This window comes from Mobula birostris, chromosome 11, assembly GCF_030028105.1.
Source record: "Mobula birostris isolate sMobBir1 chromosome 11, sMobBir1.hap1, whole genome shotgun sequence".
NCBI lineage: Eukaryota > Metazoa > Chordata > Chondrichthyes > Myliobatiformes > Myliobatidae > Mobula > Mobula birostris.
The window spans coordinates 25,436,274-25,456,375 of record NC_092380.1 but is presented as its reverse complement, the minus strand read 5'-3'; the positions used below and the strand labels follow the sequence as shown (position 1 = coordinate 25,456,375).

Genomic DNA, 20,102 nt, shown 5'->3' with positions numbered 1-20,102 from the left:
ACAGACAGTCTTCCCACCCCAAGTCAGTCAATCTCCATCTTCAATATAGAGTATTGATTGACAACACTGAGTCAGTCAATGTGTTTGTGGTGGGGACAGTGTATGTGTTAGTGAACTGTCTACTTAAAGAGTGGGGAAAGAAACAACAGCAGCTTCTTTCAATAAATGCAGAGCTATTGTTCCAGAAAATTGCTGTAAGTACAGTCCCATATACCTTTTATGGCCACTTTATAAGGTAAATCTGTACATCTGCTCATTAATGCAAATATCTAATTAGCCAATCATGTGGCAGCAACTTAATGCATAAAAGCATGCTGACATGGTCACGAGGTTCAGTTGTTGTTCAGACCAAACATCAGAATGGGGAAGAAATGTGATCTGAGTGACTTTGACCACTGAATGATTGTTGGTCCCACACGGGATGGTTTGAGTATCTCAGAAACTGCTGACCTCTAGGGATTTTCATGCACAACAGTTTCTAGAGTTTACAGTGAATGGTGCAAAAACAAACAAACAAAAAATCCAGTGAATGGCAGTTCTGTTGGTGAAAATGCCTTGTTAATAGGAGAGGTCAGAGGAGAATGGCCAGAATGGTTTAAGCTGACAGGAAGATGATAGTAACTCAAATAACCACATGTTACAACAGCGATGTGCAGAAGAATATCTCTGAATGCACAACACGTTGAACCTTGAGGTGGATGGGCTACAGCAACTGAAGACCATGAACATATATTCAGTGGCCTATTTATTAGGTACATGTGTACCTTATAAAGACGCAGAGTATAAATTCTGTGCATATTATCAATCACAGACACTCACAGCAGTCAAGATACCAAACTTGATTGACAATGAAATTTCCATTCTGGGAAGTTATACTGTTGAACTGCATGTGGCCATTCACAAATTGTGATGAACATTGACCTCTGGGGTATTGCTTCATTGGCGTAATTATTACTCATGCATCAGTAACATGAAAACAAGAGCTTGATACTGGAAATGTGAATTATATCCTACCTGAATTTTGTTGTAAAATTTAGAATTGATGACAATGTCATATGCAGTACATCCATTACCACCCGCAAAATAAAAACAATTTAAATATTACATAGTTGCTTCATTTTCCTGATAATTTGTTTTTGCCCTGATGTTATATGGAAAGATTCAAAAGGTTATGACTTTCGTCCCTGGAGTGTAGGAGAATGAGGGGAGATTTGATAGAGCTGTAGAAAATTATGAGGGTTATAGATAGGGTAAATGCAAGCAGCCTTTCTCCACTGAGTGACGGTGAGACAAGAACTAGAGGCCGTAGGTTTAAGGGTGAAAGATGAAGTGCTTAATGGAACCTAAGAAGAACTTCCTCACTCAGAGGGTGGTCAGAGTGTGGAATAAGCTGCCAGTGGAAGTGGCAGATGTGGGTTCGATTGCAGCATTTAAGAGAAGCCTGGACAAGTCAATGGATGGGAGGGGCACATAGGGGTATGGTCCAGATGTGGGTCGATGGGACTAAACAGAATAACAGTTCAACACAGTTTGCAAGGGGCAAATAGCCTACTTCTGTGCTACACACACAAAATGTTAGGGGAACTCAGCAGGTCATGCAGCATCTATGGAGGGGAATAAAGAGCTTTCATCAGGACTGGAGAGGAAGGGGAAGAAGCCAGAATGCTTCTGGGCTTTACTGCTCTATGATTCTATGTCACACTGACACACTGCTCTTCTTTAATAGCTGCCACTAGCATGTTGGCTGGGCTTACCATATGTGGTTAGACCAGGATTGGCCATGAGGCAGAAAATTAATAACCTCCAGGTCCAATGTTGCCCTTGTCTGAAGGAGACACTGAGCTCAGCACAAACCTAGGGTTGACTCTGGGATTTCCTCGAGCTGCAGATTGTGGCCACACCGAAAGGCTGGGTGGCGAGGAGAGTGTTTATTCAATATCAACATTTTCCCCCTGTCCTGTTGCACCAATACCTACTGTTGTCAACTTCGGCATGAGGTTCACCGAGGCTCATGGGAATCCGATATCCTGAAGGATCTTCTGATTCCAGCAAGGTCACTAAGTCCTCCTCGGACAGATCTGGAGGAGGTGGGATTTCCTCGGACTTGCAAACATTAATGAAAATCTTCTCGCTGCTTCTCGTTTTTGTCTTCACACAGAATCCTGTGAAAAAGTGATTTATTTTGTAAAGTAATTTCACCAGTACAAGCCATCTTAATCAAAAGACTTCCCTTTACCACTGCAACCATACCATAAGGCTATAAGACATAACAGCAGAATTAGGCCATTTGGCCTAATGAGCCTGCTTCCCAATTCCATCATGGCTCTTTTATTATCCCTTTCAATCTCCTGCCTTCTTTCCATAACCTTTGATGCTCTTACTAATCAAGAACCTGTCAATATACCCAATGACTTGGTCTCCACAGCCACCTGTTGTAAAGAAGTCCATAGATTCACCACACTCTGGCTACAAAAATTTCTCTTTATCTCTGTTCTAAAGGGACAAACTTGTATTCTGCTGTTGTGTCCTCTGGTTCTAGATTCCCTCCCTATAGAAAACATCATCTCAATGTCTACTCTATCCAGGCCTTTCGATATTTATCAAATTTGCTGGTGAACGCAGCAGGCCAGGCAGCATCTCTAGGAAGAGCTACAATCGACATTTCGGGCCGAGACCCTTCGTCATGACTAACTGAAGGAAGAGCTAGTAAGAGATTTGAAAGTGGGAAGGGGAGGGGGAGATCCAAAATGATAGGGGAAGACAGGAGGGGGAGGGATGGAGCCAAGAGCTGGACAGGTGATTGGCAAAAGGGATATGAGAGGATCATGGGACAGGAGGCCCAGGGAGAAAGAAAAGGGGGGGGGGGAACCCAGAGGATGGGCAAGGGGTATAGTCAGAGGGACAGAGGGAGAAAAAGGATGAGAGGGAAAGAATGTGTGTATATAAATAAATAACGGATGGGGTACAAGGGGGAGGTGGGGCATTAGCGGAAGTTAGAGAAGTCAATGTTCATGCCATCAGGTTGGAGGCTACCCAGACGGAATATAAGGTGTTGTTCCTCCAACCTGAGTGTGGCTTCATCTTTACAGTAGAGGAGGCCGTGGATAGACATATCAGAATGGGAATGGGATGTGGAATTAAAATGTGTGGCCACTGGGAGATCCTGCTTTCTCTGGCGGACAGAGCGTAGCTGTTCAGCAAAACGATTTCCCAGTCTGCGTCGGGTTTCGCCAATATAGAGAAGGCCACATCGAGAGCACCGCACGCAGTATATCACCCCAGCTGACTCACAGGTGAAGTGTCACCTCACCTGGAAGGACTGTCTGGGGCCCTGAATGGTGGTAAGGGAGGAAGTGTAATAATTTCTCCTTTGGCTCCTCCCACTTCCTCCAAACTAAAGGTGTAGCTATGGGCACCCGTATGGGTCCCAGCTATGCCTGTCTTTTTGTTGGCTTTGTGGAACAAGCTACGTTCCACACTTATTCTGGTATCTGTCCCCCACTTTTCCTTCGCTACATCGACGACTGCATTGGCGCTGCTTCCCACATGCACGCTGAGCTCGTTGACTTCATTAACTTTGCCTCCAACTTTCACCCTGCCCTCAAGTTTACCTGGTCCATTTCCGACACCTCCCTCCTCTTTCTAGGTCTTTCTGTCTCTATCTCTGGAGACAGTTTATCCACTGATGTCCTACTATAAGCCTACTGACTCTCACAGCTATCTGGATTATTCCTCTTCTCACCCTGTCTCTTGCAAAAATGCCATCCCCTTCTCGCAATTCCTCCGTCTCTGCCGCATCTGCTCTCAGGATGAGGCTTTTCATTCCAGGACGAGGGAGATGTCCTCCTTTTTTAAAGAAAGGGGCTTCCCTTCCTCCACCATCAACTCTGCTCTCAAACACATCTCCCCCATTTCACGCACATCTGCTCTCACTCCATCCTCCCGTCACCCCACTAGGAATAGGGTTCCCTTGGTCCTCATCTACCACCCCACCAGCCTCCGGGTCCAACGTATTATTCTCCGTAACTTCCGCCACCTCCAACGGGATCCCACCACTAAGGACATCTTTCCCTCCCCGGCTCTCTCTGCTTTCCGCAGGGATCGCTCCCTACGTGACTGCCTTGTCCATTCGTCCCCACCATCCCTCCCCACTGATCTCCCTCCTGGCACTTATCCTTGTAAGTGGAACAAGTGCTACACATGCCCTTACACTTCCTCCCTTACCACCATTCAGGGCCCCAGACAGTCCTTCCAGGTGAGGCGACACTTCACCTGTGAGTCGGCTGGGGTGATATACTGCGTCCGGTGCTCCCGATGTGGCCTTTTATATATTGGCGAAACCCGACGCAGACTGGGAGATCGTTTTGCTGAACACCTACGCTCTGTCCGCCAGAGAAAGCAGGATCTCCCAGTGGCCACACATTTTAATTCCACATCCCATTCCCATTCTGATATGTCTATCCACGGCCTCCTCTACTGTAAAGATGAAACCACACTCAAGTTGGAGGAACAACACCTTATATTCCGTCTGGGTAGCCTCCAACCTGATGGCATGAACATTGACTTCTCTAACTTCCGCTAATGCCCCACCTCCCCCCCCCGGTGCCTCATCCGTTATTTATTTACATACACACATTCTTTCTCTCTCTCTCCTTTTTCTCCCTCTGTCCCTCTGACTATACTCCTTGGCCATCCTCTGGGTTTTTTTTCCCCCCCGCCTCCCCTTTTTCCTCCCTGGGTCTCCTGTGCCATGATCCTCTCATATCCCTTTTGCCAATCACCTGTCCAGCTCTTGGCTCCATCCCTCCCCCTCCTGTCTTCTTCTATCATTTTGGATCTCCCCCTCCCCCTCCCACTTTCAAATCTCTTACTAGCTCTTCCTTCAGTTAGTCCTGACGAAGGGTCTCGGCCCCAAATGTCGATTGTACCTCTTCCTAGAGATGCTGCCTGGCCTGCTGCGTTTACCAGCAAATTTGATGTGTATTGCTTGAATTTCCAGCATCTGCAGAATTCCTCGTGTTTACGCTTTCAATATTCAACAGGTTTCAGTGAGATCCACCCTCATTCTTCTAAACTCCAGCAAGTAGCCTAGAACGATCAAATGCTCCTCATATGTTAAACTTGGCATTCCGGGGATCACTTTTGTAAACACCTTCTGGACTCTAAAGTCTACAGTGGACTTAATTTCAAGCTCTAGAATTCCTTCCCAAATCCTCCTACACCTATCCGTCCTTTAAACCTTCCTCATTCATGAGAAAAGCCGGGGAGGGTAGGCGGCTTGTAGCTTTTTGTGCATCTCTTGAGTGAGACTGCAATCCACAACCATTTGCCATAGAGATGTCAGTGATTAACAACTGATTAATTTACCATACCAACAAATAGAAAAGTTAAGAGAAGGTTAAGTGACGTGTACATGCTAATTCTATGAATTTGTTTATCATCCTTACCTGGCTGTGGTCTGATCTGCTTAGATTCTTGTGATGCTGGAAGTTTGCTCTGCATCTCTTTTGCAGCCTGTGGAGAAGAAAGAAAGTCAGAAAGCAAATGTTTTTCTGTAAATAATACTGAACTGCTGAATGCTTTTAGTTAAGTACAGTACACAGGCTTTAATAAATACTGCCAGGGCTGGACTTACATGTCCACGCTTTAAGACTACATTGCCATTCTTACCCTAATTAATGGCAGGTTTTTTTATGTGATCTAAAGCTGGCACTCTGCACAGGGAAGCACATAAGATGGCAACTATGCTTACCTGGAGTAGCAGTTGTTCATACAGTGCATCCTCGTCCTGCATCTCAGTTGACAGCAGGCTTTTGTCTGTCGTCGCTGTCATGGTTCAACTTGTAGAGCTTGTAAAGCCCAGGAAGAACTGTCAATAATCACCAGATGAGTATCAAAGCCAATCAACATTTTCAGGAAAAAGCACACAAAAACATGAGTTTAATCATGCTTTAGTTTGTATCTGTGATGCATAACTCTTCTACTGAGAGTTGTGTCTTTGCTCAATATAATACAATCTCAGCGGTCAATCACTGCCCGAGAAGTGCTAGCAGAGCCAATGCAAGATTAAAGACCAGAGTCTTTGAATATTGTGATCTGCAGATCCAAACAAAACTTTTGGCATATAGAGCAATCATCCTTCTGACATTAGTGTATGGAGCCAAAACATGGATCAAGATTCAAAGTACATTTATTATGGCATTGATCGTGTGGATGGTCAGAGGCTTTTTCCCAGGGCTGAAATGGTTGCCACAAGAGGACACAGGTTTAAGGTGCTGGGGAGTAGGTATAGAGATGTCAGGGGTAAGTTTTTTACTCAGAGAGTGGTGAGTGCGTGGAACGGGCTGCCGGCAACGGCGGTGGAGGCCAATACGATAGGATCTTTTAAGAGACTTTGGGATAGGTACATAGAGCTTAGAAAAATAGAGGGCTATGGGTAAGCCTAGTAATTTCTAAGGTAGGGACATGTTTGGCACAATTTTATGGGCCGAAGGGCCTGTATTGTGCTGTGGGTTTTCTATGTTTCTAAGGTATACAATCCTGAGATTCATTTTCCCACACCCAGCCACGAAATAAAGAAACCATAGAACCCATTCAAAGAAAAAAAACATCAAAGCCACAACACATAAAATGAAAGAACAACTGGCAAAAAAACAGAATATAAAACATCAATGCACAGAAGTCATTGAAACAGTCCAGGAATGTTCAGTTCAATCCAGCACTGTGTCATTCATTGAGTACAGGCTGCAGAGCCAGTCCGCCTCAATCAGAAACGTACAAAATAGCAACAAAAAAGGAGCAACCAGAAACCAGAAACACATCATAACATGAACTAGAGTCCAATCCTGAAAGTTCTGGAACAATACCACCATAGATCATTCCAAAAGATTCTTAAGATCAGCTGGAAGGACAGACACACCAACACCAGAGTACTGGAGAAGGCTAACATGAACAGCATCCCCACCATGAGAAAGCGATACCAACTCTAATGGATAGCTTGCGTTATCCAGATGCCTAACTCATGTTTCCCCAAGAAGATCCATTACTCCCAGTTGAAGGAAGGTCAGCAAGCCCCTAGTGGGCAAAGGAAAGACTCCAAAGATAACACCAAACTCAGCCTGAATAAATTCAACATTACATCTAAAAACTGACAAGACATTGCACTTAATCGTGCAGGTGGAGGAAATCTGTTGCATTACATGAGAATGACTTCTGCTGTGCCGCAGAGACAAAGCAGTAGCTGCGAAAGGAGACTGAACAACCAAAGTAACCAGTCACCAGAGCCACCACTTACTCTTGCCCACACCACACCATAACATGTGGATCCTATATCGGACCCTACAGCCACTGACAGGCACCCCTTTGGAGAACATCATACTCGACTCGAGTGACTGCACTACTACAATATAATATAAAATTAACAGAGAGCAGTACTACTGCAGGTGATGCTAATGTGTAGCCTACAGCTCACTTTGATGTTTGATTACAGGTCTTAGTTATTCCAGTCTCCTCATTTAAAATCTCCCTGCTTTGCTGTGGAATGCACCCCTCACTTGGCAGCAGCTCATAAATTCTTAGGGAGATAAACTCAAAGATCAACAATAGCTCAGCAAACATAGTAATCTTTTAGTTAAAATCATAGCAAAAACTAGAATGGTTCAATGTTGCAGTGACCTGGTCGCTGTCTCATGTTCTTGGTATTATTTATTTACTTTTTTCAAAGGAAATTTATTATCAAAGTACATATATGTCACCATATACTACCCTGAGGTGTATTTTCTTGCAGGCATTCACAGGAAAATAAATAAACACAATAAATTCAACAGAATGAAAAATATACACAACAAAGACGGACAAACAATCAACGTGAAAAAGACAAACTGCAAATATAAAAAGAGAAAAAATACTAAATAATAATAATTAATAAGCAATAACTATTGAGATGAGTCCTAGAAAGTGAGTCCGTAGGTTGTGGAATTAGTTCAGTGTAGGGGTGAGTGAAGTTATCCCCTCTGGTTCAAAAGCCTGATGGTTAAGGGGTAAGAACTGTTCCTAAAGCTGGTGGTGTGGGTCCTGAGGTTCCTGTACCTCCTTCCTGATGGCAGCAGTGAGAAGGGAGCATAAACACAAGAGATTCTTTAGATGCTGGAAATCCAGAGCAACACATACAAAACGCTGGAGGAACTCAGCAGGTCAGGCAGCATATATGGAAATGAATTGACATTTTGAGCCAAAATCTCTCATCAGGACTGGATAGGAAGGGGGAATATATCAGAACAAAAAGGTGGGGGGAGGGGAAGGAGGTCAAGCTAGAAGGGGACAGATGAAGCCAGGTGAATGGGAAAGGTAAAAGGCTGGAGAAGGAGGAATCTGATAGGAGAGGAGACTGGATCATGGGAGAAAGGGAAGCAGTGGCATCGGGTGGGGGGGGGGGGGGAGGTGATAGGCAGATGAGGAAAAGAGATAGGAGACCAGAGTGGGGAATAGAAGAGAGAAGGGGGAGTGAAAAAGAAAACAGATACCAGGAGAAAAATCAATACTGTATTCCTGTCATCAGGTTGGAGGCTGCCTAGGCAGAATATAAGGGGTTCCTCCTCCACCCTGAGGGTGGCCTCAACATGGCAGAACAGGAGGCCGTGTACTGACATATCAGAACAGAAATGGGAATAGGGATTCAAATGGGTGGGCAATGGGAAACCCCACCTTTTGCTGATGGAGCCGAGGTGCCTAACAAAGTGGTATCCCAATTTATGTCGGGTTTCACCAATGTGGAGGAGGCCGCATTGGGAACACCAAATATAGTAGACGGCGCCAATAGATTTGCAGGTGAAGTGTTGCCTCTCCTGGAAGCACTGTTTGGGGTGCTGGTGGAGGTGAGGGAGAAGGTGAATGGATGGGTATAGCACTTCTACTGTTTGCAGGGATACGTGCCAGGAGAGAAATTAGTGGGGAAGGACAAATGGAGGGATTGATCCCTGCAGAAAGAGTTGGGGAGCATTACTAAGGAAAGCTTGGAACACAGGCTGCTCCATGTAACCAATAAAAAGGCAGGCATAGCTGGGGCCTATACAGGTGCCCATGGCTGTCCCTTGAATTTGGAGGAAGTGGGGGGAGCTGAAGGAGAAATTGTTGAGGGCAAGGACCATTTCTGCCAGACAGAGGAGGACGAGGGTGGAGGGAAACTGGTTGAGTTTTTTTATTGAGAAAGAAGCGGAGAGATTTAAGGGTTTCTTGATTGGGGTAGAAATGTACAGGGACTGGACATCCATGGTGAAAGTGAGGTCAGGGCTGGGGAATTGAACGTTGTTGAGAAGATTGAGAGCAAGTGAAATCATAGAAAGGAGTTGAGGTATGCAGACATGAGTTCAGTGGGGCAGGAGTAGGCAGAGACAAGGGGCCTACCTGGGCAATCAGCAGGTTTGCAGAGCTTGAGGAGATAGAAATGAACAGTGTGGGCTTAGGGAACTATGATTTTGGCTCAGAGACATCATGGTTTGCGTGGTGGAGGTTCTTGATATTTATTTATTATTATTTGTTTTTGGTTTGTATATGCAAAATACAATGTCTTCTCTTGCATTGGTTGCCAGTTAGTCTTTGTTTGGCTGTACTTTTTCATTGATTTCATTGTATTTCTTTGTTAAGCTGTAACTGAGCAGGTTTGGATGATATTCATCTAAAGTAATGCACAGAAGGGTAGGAATTAATGATGACCGGTAGACCACGCGCTTTGTTCTGGGTTTCAGATCTTGACCTTTACTACCCATTTCCTCAGAGAGCCAAATGCTGTGTTGATACACTGAACATAATGTTAATCTCATCATCAACATCTGTACAATGCAAGATAACTTCTGAGAAAGGAGTTGTGGTTCATATTTTCAGAGACTCATAATGAAAATTAAAGGTTATTTTTATTTGTTGCATATATATTAACACATCAAAACAGTGAAATGTATCAGTTGTGTCAACAACCAATATGAATGTGAAAGCAGCCCTCACATGTCACCACGTCAAAATAACATGTCTACAACTTACTAACCATAAACTGTATGTCTTTAGACTACAGGAGGAAACCCACATGGTCACGGTGAGAATGTACAAACTCCTTACAGACAGCCAGGGAATTGAACCCCGATTGCTAATCACTGGTGCTGTAATGGACTTTTAATTTCCATTGTTGCATACACGAGCATTAATGGCATATTCCATGACTGAAGCTTCAGTGACTATGGTTTTGGCGTGGAGGAGATGCATTTTCTGCTTGTCTTGTAGATGAGCTCCTGCAAAAGGAACCTTGCTGGAGGGGAGGTGCAGCATTACAATTAACAGCACTAAGAAAATCGAGTAGTGATCCGTAGCACTATTCTGCACTGGGGTTTGCTGTGGATCTGTTAACAAGGACTATGCCATCACGTTCTTAATTACTAAGGGTGTCAAAAGGAGGATTTCCTCATCTCAAAAGGAGATGAGGAGGAATTTCCTTAGCCAGAGTGGTTTATCTGTGGAATTTGTTGCCACAGGTGGGTGTGGAGGCCAAATCTTTATGTATATTTATGGCAGATATTGACAGATTCTTGATTGGACAAGGCATGAAGGGATACAGGGACAAGGCAGGAGAATGGCATTGAGAGGGTTAATAAATCAGCCATGATGGAATGGTGGAGCAGAATCAATGGCCCAAATGGCATAATTCTGCTCCTATGTCTTATGGTCTAATGTACAAGTCGCCAGAAAGAGGCAAGTTTCTGCGGGCAGACAAACTGGAGAAAGATTCTCCACAGCCAATGGATCCACTGACTCAGGGCCAATGGAGTCAAAAGCTTTTGTCAGATAAAACAAAAGGCCACAACAACATTGCTGCATGTATTTATCTAGAAGTTGGCAGTATCTGCTACTCACAGCACTCATTTATAACATCACCCCATAAACTTGCATTCACTCATTAACCCAGCCACTTCAGCAGGCAATGGCACGGGACAACTTGTACCCAGCTATGGCACACAGCAAGCAAGCAGCACCTACGCTCCATATCATCCAGTAAATGGCCAGCACCCACCCTACACGCCGGCCAGTAAATGGCCAGCACTCATCCTACACGACACCAGTGAGCAAACAGCATTCGCTTTGAGTCACGTTTTCCTTTTTAATTTATTTCATGTGAATTATGTGTGCAGCCTGTGATTGCGCTGCCAACAGGTTGTTTATATGTGTTGCTTGAATTTCCAGCATCTGCAGAATTCCTCGGGTTTGAGGTTGTTTATTGTACCTGCACCCTTGCAATATCTGTTCACATCGCAATAAACTGGAGTCGGCACCACCCAGTGACTGGACAGCACCCAGCGTGTCACCTGAACCCACCGTGACAGCTGAATGAGTGGGTAGCACCCAGTGAGCAGGCAGAAACCCAGCATTGCCCCGAACTCACATGGCAGCTAATACGCGGGTAGTACCCAGTGAGGAAGTAGTACTTTCAACTCTAACCCAGTGAACACATCACTCCTACCTCTCCATCCCTTCCACCCTCCCTCCCGTCAGCACCATCCTCCCCTCAGCAGCTCTATCGCTGAGACTCACCTGCCGCACTTGGGTCCGGTTGCTATGAGCATATCTCCATCCGCTCCCCGAGCAACAAGCACTAAAATTAAAAGGGCCGGTTAACAACAAGTCAAATCTAACAAATCAGTCGAGAAGCATCTGTTACTTCTCCTGCTCTTAAAAGTGTAAACCTATACAACAAACGTAAAGGTCAGGAAAATAAGCTATCAGTCGCTTAAAGCGCTGGATCTCCGCTTAACAAACTGAAGAGGAGTGGAGTTTTGCTCTTCAGCTGACGGAAGAGTGTTCGATCGGGACGCTGCCCGTTGACCTTCTTCCGGTGGGAGATTGTCGGGGGTTAGCCCTGGTGTGATGGCCGCTACAGCCGCGCCGCACAAGCCGAGCGTCAGTGACATTTTCAACGACATGAGTTACGGACCGGCCCGTGAGAATCCCTGCAACGTGCAGGTCAGATTGGGTCGGGACGGGCGGCTGACCGACTGCTTTCGCCTGGGGTACAGAGTGGGCTGTTCCGAGCACGACCTTGGACTTCGGGTCGCCCCGGGGCCTGTTGGAGAGGGGCGGTGTGGTGGTGGAGGAGGGGGTGCAGGAGGTCTGTGGAGCGAGGGTGGGAAGAAGTGGGGTGGATTGAGCGGGAAGTGAGGGGGAGAGGAATGGGAGGTTTGGGGTGGATGAAAGGTGGGGAGGATGATTCTTCACCACTCCATCGTGGCAGGGTGTCTGGGGATGGTAGAGACAGGAAATGGGGATGGCGGGAGGTGGGAGATATAGGAAGCCTGGAGGGTGGTCGGGGAGGGGACGCAGTGGACGGGGAGGAGGGTGGTGTGTGGAATGGGTAAAGTGGGGATAGCTGAACACTGGAGGGAAAGGGAGGCAGAGCAGGTGTGGAGGTGTTCCTGACCAGGGGATGATGTGATGCAAATAGGAACAGAAATTGCTGTACTAGGGGACTGTGTTGGAATGCCAGTCCATTGGCCTTTCCCTAGAGCTGGTGGTCGGCTTTATATCCCTGTTGCCCTATAAGTACTCATCTTTTCAAGCTTCGGTATCTGGAGTCACTCATTTTCTCTTCCTCCACCTCCCACATCTCCAGCCTGCTCTCCATTCTCTGTACCCTGCCTGGGCAGGAGTTTAATGTCTACCATGCTCTGTCCCAAGGATTCAACTGTTTGAACCACCCATTCTTAAGAACCATTCTGCCCCTGCGCAGACAGTCAACCATTTAATGTACACTGGCTCACAGTGTAGAATAACCACCAATGATCTTATTTATACTGATTCCCCCCCCCCCCACTTGACTTTGAGGCCCATTCTATTCAACACTAAACAATTCAGCCTAAGCTCTGCTCTGCCATAAGCCAGTCTCCCTCTTGTCTTTCTCAGTCAAAGTGTTGGCCCCCCCACTTCGGCAGGGGACCCTTATCCAATTTTGCACAAATTTTCTGAATAATACATGAAGCAGTGGACACTACCCGTTACTGTAAAATAATATTGTCTTCACTTTAGCAGCATATCTGAAAGACTTGATTGACGTGGGAAATTGCTCAATCATCCCAGCTCGGGGAATAACCTCATTACCATGACCTTGTTGTTTGATAATCTCTGATCAATCAGGTCCAACTTCTAAACAAACTGAAACCTTTTAATAGTAAGCATTGTAGAGGAAGAAAGTTATCTGTTCATTTTTTTTTGCTTCTGTTCCTTTGTTAAAGTGGCAAGTCCTGGATTTTGGAATTACTGTTCCTGATTGTGGAGCTTGTACGTTGTATTCCCAATAATTACATTTACTTCCTCTTTTTTTATAAAGACATACCACAATTCAGTGCATATATAAAGTGTGGTCCTATGTAGAACGTTGTATTAAGGATCATTACAATCCAGTCCTTGTCTGGACTTGGTGGACTTCCCAGTAAGACATGAGGGAGTGGAAGCTGTCCAAGTTCCCATCTGCACTGACATTACTTACCAATTCTTTTTGGAAGTGTGCGTGCTTGCTCACCTGTGTTAGTTACTAACCAGGTGAGGTGCAGTTAATAGCCCTGGCTAAATTAGAGCAATGTTTGGTATCTAAGTATGGGTGTCTAACATTGGAGGCAAAAGAAATAACATCTCGGTCGTTCTTGTTTCATTCCATCAGGCTTGGCTGGACTATCACAAGCGGTGCTTTGGTCATTACATTGGAGGCAAGTGGGTGAAGCCTGAAAACAGGCAATTCTACGTTGCCAAAAATCCAGCTACTGGTAAGAAGTGCATGTCTTTTCCCTATTCAAAGCACGTGGATGATAGGAAAATAGAGGGTTTTGTAGGAAGGAAGGGTTTGATTGATCATAGAGTTAAAAAGAGTTGGATTGACCTTACGTTAAAAGGTCAGCACAACATTGTGGCCAAAGGTGCCTGAACTGTTGTACATGCAATATGAAGAAGTACTTTGCTTTCCCTCAATAGCTGTTATACAGATGAGGGCATGGGAGATGGTTAATAGGATTGTGCTGCTAGAGAACTAATGCAAGAGAGAAGATGAGGACCAGCAAGAAGAGTATTAGAGTGGTTGATCCAACAGGAACACAGAGCTGCTTAAAGTTGGACTATAAAACTCTGATTAGACCACACTTGGAATACTGTGCAAGCACAAACAAGAGTAAATCAGCAGATGCTGGAAATCCAAGCAACACACACAAAATGCTGGAGCAATTCAGCAGGCCAGGCAGCATCTATGGATGAGAGCACAGTCGACGTTTCAGGCCAAAACCCTTCATCATGACTGGTGAAGGGTCTTCTTGCTGGGCTCTCAGCTTCTCTCTTGCATTAAATCGTTAAATTTGGTTCTCATTCTTTGATACTGCCTGATGGATATTTTTAAGGTGAGAGGGGACAAGTTCAAAGGAGATGTCCAGGGCAAGAAAAAGTTTGTGAACCCTTTGCAATTACCTGTTTTTCTGCATTAATTACTCATAAAATGTGATCTGATCTTCATCTAAGCCACAATAATAGACAAACAATCTGCCTAATCCAATAACGCACAAACAATTGTACTTCAGCTTTAAGTTCCTTGGCATACACATCATACACAGAACATACTGGCTATGTGGTGAAAAAAGCACAACAGCACCTCTTTCACCTCATACTGTTGAAGAAGTTTGGTATGGGTCCCCAAATCCTAAGGACTTTCTACAGGGCCACAACTGAGGGCATCCTGGCTGGCTGCATCACTGCCTGGTATGGGAACTGTACCTCCCTCCATCGCAGGACTCTGCAGAGAGTGGTGCGGACAGTCCGGCGCATCTGTAGATGTGAACTTTCCACTATTCAGGACATTTACAATGACAGGTGTGTAAAAAGGGCCTGCAGAATCACTGGGGACCCGTCACCCCAACCACAAACTGTTCCAGCTACTAACATCCGGGAAATGGTACTATAGCATAAAAGCCAGGATCAACAGGCTCTGGGACAGCTTCTTCCACCAGGCCATCAGACTGATTAATTCACAGTGATACAATTGTATTTCTATGCTATTTGACTGTCCTGTTGTACATACTATTTATTACAAATTACTATAAATTGCACATTTAGACAGAGACGTAACGTAAAGATTTTTACTCCTCGTGTGTGAAGGATGTAAGTAATGAGGTCAATTCAATACTGAGTACCCCATTCAAACAATCACAATCTAGGTTCAAAAATATATGTGAACCACTGGGGTAATGCCTTCTACAAAAGCTATTTGGAGTCAGGTGTTCCAATCAATGAGATGAGATTAGAGGTGCGGGTTGTAGAGGTGAGCTGTCCTTTTAAAAATGACACACAAAGTCAGATCACCGACAGAGCCTGCTCTTAAGAAGGACCTGTTGATGTGCACCGTGCCTCGATCAAAACAACTTTCAGAAGAATTGTAGAGACACATGAAGCTGGAAAAGGCTACAAAAGCATTTCTAAAGACCTGAGTGTTCATCTGTCCACAGTAAGAGAAATTGTCTATTAATGGAGAAAATCCAGTACTGCTGCTACTCTCCCTTGGAGTGGGCGTCCTGCAAAGATCACACCAAAAACACAACGTGCAGTGCTGAAGGAGGTGAAAAAGAACCTAAGGGTAATAGTAAAAGACCTGCAGAAATCTCTAGAACGTGCAAAAGTCTCTTCATGTGTATTCAATTAGAAAGGTGCTGAACAAGAATAGTGTTCATGGAAGGACACCACAGAGGAAACCACTGCTCTCCAAAAAAAAAAAATTCCTGCATGTCTCAAGTTTGCAAAGGACCACCTGGATGCCCCACAATGCTTCAGGGACAATGTTCTATGTTGAACTTGTAATCCTATCACTAGGCTCGTACACAAAACTGGCTATTTAGCACTGACTGTAGCCACGTGACTCAGTGGTGAGAAGCCTACCTGTCATAAGCAATATACGTCTGAGATCGGTATGATTTGGGGTTCAACCAAACAGGAACTTCGTGATGTTCCGATTAAAGAAACCTGGATTTGAGTGAATGCTGTGTAAATACTGTCTATACACATTGTCGGTCAACAGGAAATAACAGCTCGTATACTGCATAAAATTATTAAGAAAGTATATTTAAAAATTTCAGCTTTATCAAGCTGTTAATAGGAAAGAGAAAAGAAAGAAAATAAAAGGGCCTACCACAGTCAAACCAGTCCATTGTACACAGCTATTGGAGCTTATGCTGGAGTCGTCATTTACTCACGTGCTGGATCCATGGTCTGCGTGAAAGCACGTGCCACATTCCGAACTTCCCTCGAAGTCAATCTCAAATACTGGCTCTCCCTCACAAAGTACTTCATGCAACGGGGACTCTCCTTGCAACGGTATTCTGCGGCATTTTCCCTACTGCTCTGCTCCACAGCAGGCCCCAAGCTGGAATACTGTCTGTCACAAAACTCACTCCGCTCCGCGCTCTCCAGAACTTGCTCCCTATCCCATCATCCTGATTGGCTGGCACAGCGTTCTTAAGTTGAACAACATGGCTTTTTATCTCTAGCTGAAACCAGAACGTTCTACTGGCAGGACACACTGCTTTTGCAGAAAACTGCTGAAATGGAATACCTACAGCATAGCAGTTTAAATCTTAACCAGGGCATTACAAACCTTTTGGCAGAAAGGCACACTGCTGTGTTTGGAGGGAGAAGGGCACCGCACACAAACACTAAACCTCATCCCAACTGTGAAGAATGGTGGAAGCAGCAGCGTGGTTTGCTGCTGCCTCAGGGCCTGGACAGATTGCAATTGTTGAGGGAGCATTGAATTCAAAATTATATCAAAACATTATACAGGACAATGTCAGGGTAATGGTCTGCCACCTGAAGCTCAGTAGAAGTTGCATGATGCAACAAGACAATGATCCGAAACACAAGAGTAAATCAACGACAGAATGGTTTAAAAGGAAAATTTGTGTTTTGGAATGGCCAAGTCAGAGTCTGGACCTTAACCCAGTTGCAATGCTGTGGCATGACCTGAAGAGGGCTGACTGTGCAAGGTATGCCAGAAATATTGATGAACTGAAACAGTTTTGTTTGGGGGAATGCTCTAAAATTCAACTTCGCCATTATGCAAGTCTGATCAGCAGCTACAGGAAATGTTTGGTGGAGGTTATTGCTGGTAAAGGAAGTTCTACCAGTTATTAAATACAAGGGTTCACATACTTTTTCCAGCCTGGGCTGTGAATGGTTAAACAATGTATTCACTCAAGACATGAAAAGTGTAATTGTTAGTGTGTGTAATTAGTTCAGGCAGATTCTGTTTGTCTATTATTGTGATTTAGATGACAATCAGACCACATTTTATGAGTAAGTAATGCAGAAAACCAAGTAATTCCAAAGGGTTCTCAAACTTTTTCTTGCAGCTGTGTATATAGGGAGTAGTAGGTGCCTGAAATGCATTGCCAGGAGTTGTGGAAGCAGATAGAGGTGTTTTTAGACAGACACATTAATGTGTACAGAATGGACATATGCAGACATTGTGCCATCAAAAGGGATTAGTTTGGTTAAGCATTTAATTACTAGTTTATTAAGTTTGCCGCACCATTGTGGAAGGAAGTGTATGTTGCTGTGTTGTATTTCAGATATCTAACATCTACAGCTCTTTGCTTTTCATTTACCAGAAGCCTTGTGTTAGCTTGGGGTAATAAGGGGTTACAGACTGAGGTGGCCAGAGTAAATTAGGTCAGAGGGTGGATTGAGGCTGTTAGAATGGGCGAAGGGTCTGTTCTGAGGTGCCTCAGGCATCAGTTGTTATGGAAAGTGTTTTATTTTCCTCAGGCGAAACTCTGGCCTCCAGCATACAGGGTGAGGAAGCAGATGTGGAACTAGCAGTGCAGACAGCGAAGCAAGCTTTTGAGGTTTGGAGTAAGCTTCCTTGTCACGTGAGAGCAAGGCATCTGTACAGGTAATTTAATTTACTCAATAGATTAACAATTGCTGCCAGAACTCTATCTGTAATGGTTTTGATGAATTTTACACTGCCTTTGGTGCACTATTACTACTCAACTATGTCAATCGTACAAATCGTTGTCTATTCCAGTTGGTTTAACAAATAACCAGGGGTGCTGATGGACAAGCAAAGGTGCTTTACTTAGCCATACTCTAAAGAGTTGTTAATGGGGTGTCCATATAGGTTGTTGAAACTCAATGACTGTGCTAAATTGCTGAATAAACTTCTGAATCTATTTCTGCCCATGACCAGAGAAAGAATAAACACGAGATTCTGCAGATGCTGGAAATCCAGAGTAACAGACACCGTCTACCAGTGGCCAAGCATTTTAATTCCATTCCCCATTCCTGTTCTGACGTGGCCTTCTCTTCTGCCAGGGTTGGCTACCCTCAGGCTGGAGGAACAACACCTTGTATTCTGTCTGGGTAGCCTCCATCATGGCATGAACATCGATTTATCGTAACTTCTGGTAATTTCTTCCCCCACCCCCATCTCTCTCTTTTCCATTCCCCATTCTGGCTACTCCTTACCCCTTTTCTTTTCCCTCCCCTGCCCATCACCACCACCTTTTTTCTCACTCTCAGTCCACTCTCCTGTCCTATCAGATTCCTCCTTCTTTAGCTCTTTACCTCTTCCACTTCACAGCTTCTCACTTGTTCCCCCTCATCTGGCTTTACCTGTCACCTTCTAGCTTGTACACTTTCCCCTCCCCCTTTCCTCATTTGGGCTTCTTCCCCTTCCTTTCCACTCCTGACGAAGGGCATCAGCCTGAAACATTGTTTATTCCCCTTCATAGATGCTGCCTGACCTGCTGAGTTCCTCCAACAGTCACAGTAAATTTGTGAAGTATTGCAGGTACCTGTAATGTTTTAGTGTACCTGTCCTTGTGCAGTCAGGTCCACAGTTCCAGTCACAGTGTTAAAATGCAATCCCAAACACACTCCAAAGCAGTACAACACACACACAAAGTGCTGGAGGAGCTCAGCAGGTTGGGCAGCATCTACAGCGCAGAGGGAAATAAACAGTTGATGTTTCGGGCTGAGACGCAGGACTGGAATCTTCCCACGTCCTTTTCAGTCTAGATGGAGGATCTTAGCTTAAAAAGTTTATTCCACTCCATAGATGCTGCCTGACCTGCTGAATTCCTCCAGCATTTTGTGTGTGTTGTTCTAGATTTCCAGCATCTGCAGAACTGCAATGTACACTGTCATGATTTGATACAAGCAGAGGATGCAAGCTGAAGATATAAGACACATGACACTGTGAGCAAATGATTTCCGAGGCATAATTTGTTCTTTCCATTCATTTTCAATTTTGGTGTATTATCCACCATAATGTTGCTTTTATATTGCAGTTGTAACTAATTAAAATTCTTACTCATAATTCTGCAGTTCATAGAGAGCATTTCAGTTTACCATGATTAAGTAATTGAGTTTATTCCATTTGTAAATTGTCCTGTATTTCTACTGCATTGGGGGAGACACAGTAGCATTGGGCTGGAAGAGCCTATTACTATGCTGTATCTATAAATAAAAAAAAACTCTGTTGTCAAATATGAATGGGAATGTTTAGAATGTGTTTGACATAGATGGCCTTGCATCTGAGGTACTGGGTTGGAAAGGCCGCTTGCTATTCTGCAGCCATGCCAATAGACAATAGGTGCAGAAGTAGGCCATTCGGCCCTTCGAGCCAGCACCGCCATTCACTGTGATCATGGCTGATCATCCACAATCAGTACCCCGTTCCTGCCTTCTCCCCATATCCCTTGACTCCGCTATCATTAAGAGCTCTATTTAACTCTTTCTTGAAAGAATCCAGAGAATTTTCCTCCACTGCCTTCTGAGGCAGAGCATTCCACAGATCCACAACCCTCTGTGTGAAAAAGTTTTTCCTCAACTCCGTTCTAAATGGCCTACCCCTTATTCTCAAATTGTGGCCTCTGGTTCTGGACTCCCCCAACGTCGGGAATATGTTTCCTGTCTCTAGCGTGTCCAATTCCTTAATAATCTTATACGTTTCAATCAGATCCCCTCTCATCCTTCTAAATTCCAGTGTATACAAGCCCAGTCGCTCCAATCTTTCAACATATGACAGTCCCGCCATCCTG

The 20,102-nt window shown here is 44.6% G+C and overlaps 2 protein-coding genes across 6 annotated transcripts in view; one reads left to right on the top strand and one right to left on the bottom strand.

The window, feature by feature from the left end:
- The window catches only part of pih1d1 (PIH1 domain containing 1), a 33,745-nt gene extending 17,299 nt beyond the window's left edge, over positions 1-16,446 (bottom strand). Inside the window, exons 1-5 of one of the 4 annotated variants that reach the window (XM_072271932.1) lie at positions 16,190-16,446; positions 5,753-5,869; positions 5,448-5,514; positions 1,977-2,162; positions 1,015-1,076 (exon numbers count right to left, since the gene is read on the bottom strand). In XM_072271932.1, coding sequence (XP_072128033.1) covers positions 1,015-1,076; positions 1,977-2,162; positions 5,448-5,514; positions 5,753-5,833 — 396 coding nt within the window. In that variant the 5' untranslated portion in view covers positions 5,834-5,869; positions 16,190-16,446. Of the gene's footprint in view, positions 1-1,014; positions 1,077-1,976; positions 2,163-5,447; positions 5,515-5,752; positions 5,870-11,571; positions 11,803-16,189 lie in introns of those variants that run through there. The other 3 variants (XM_072271931.1, XM_072271933.1, XM_072271934.1) reach the window with 3 other exon arrangements.
- aldh16a1 (aldehyde dehydrogenase 16 family, member A1) overlaps positions 11,848-20,102 on the top strand; it is a 95,048-nt gene continuing 86,793 nt past the window's right edge. Inside the window, exons 1-3 of one of the 2 annotated variants that reach the window (XM_072271930.1) lie at positions 11,848-12,000; positions 13,691-13,793; positions 17,824-17,950. In XM_072271930.1, coding sequence (XP_072128031.1) covers positions 11,905-12,000; positions 13,691-13,793; positions 17,824-17,950 — 326 coding nt within the window. In that variant the 5' untranslated portion in view covers positions 11,848-11,904. The remainder of the gene's footprint in view (positions 12,001-13,690; positions 13,794-17,823; positions 17,951-20,102) is intronic. The other variant, XM_072271929.1, reaches the window with a different exon arrangement.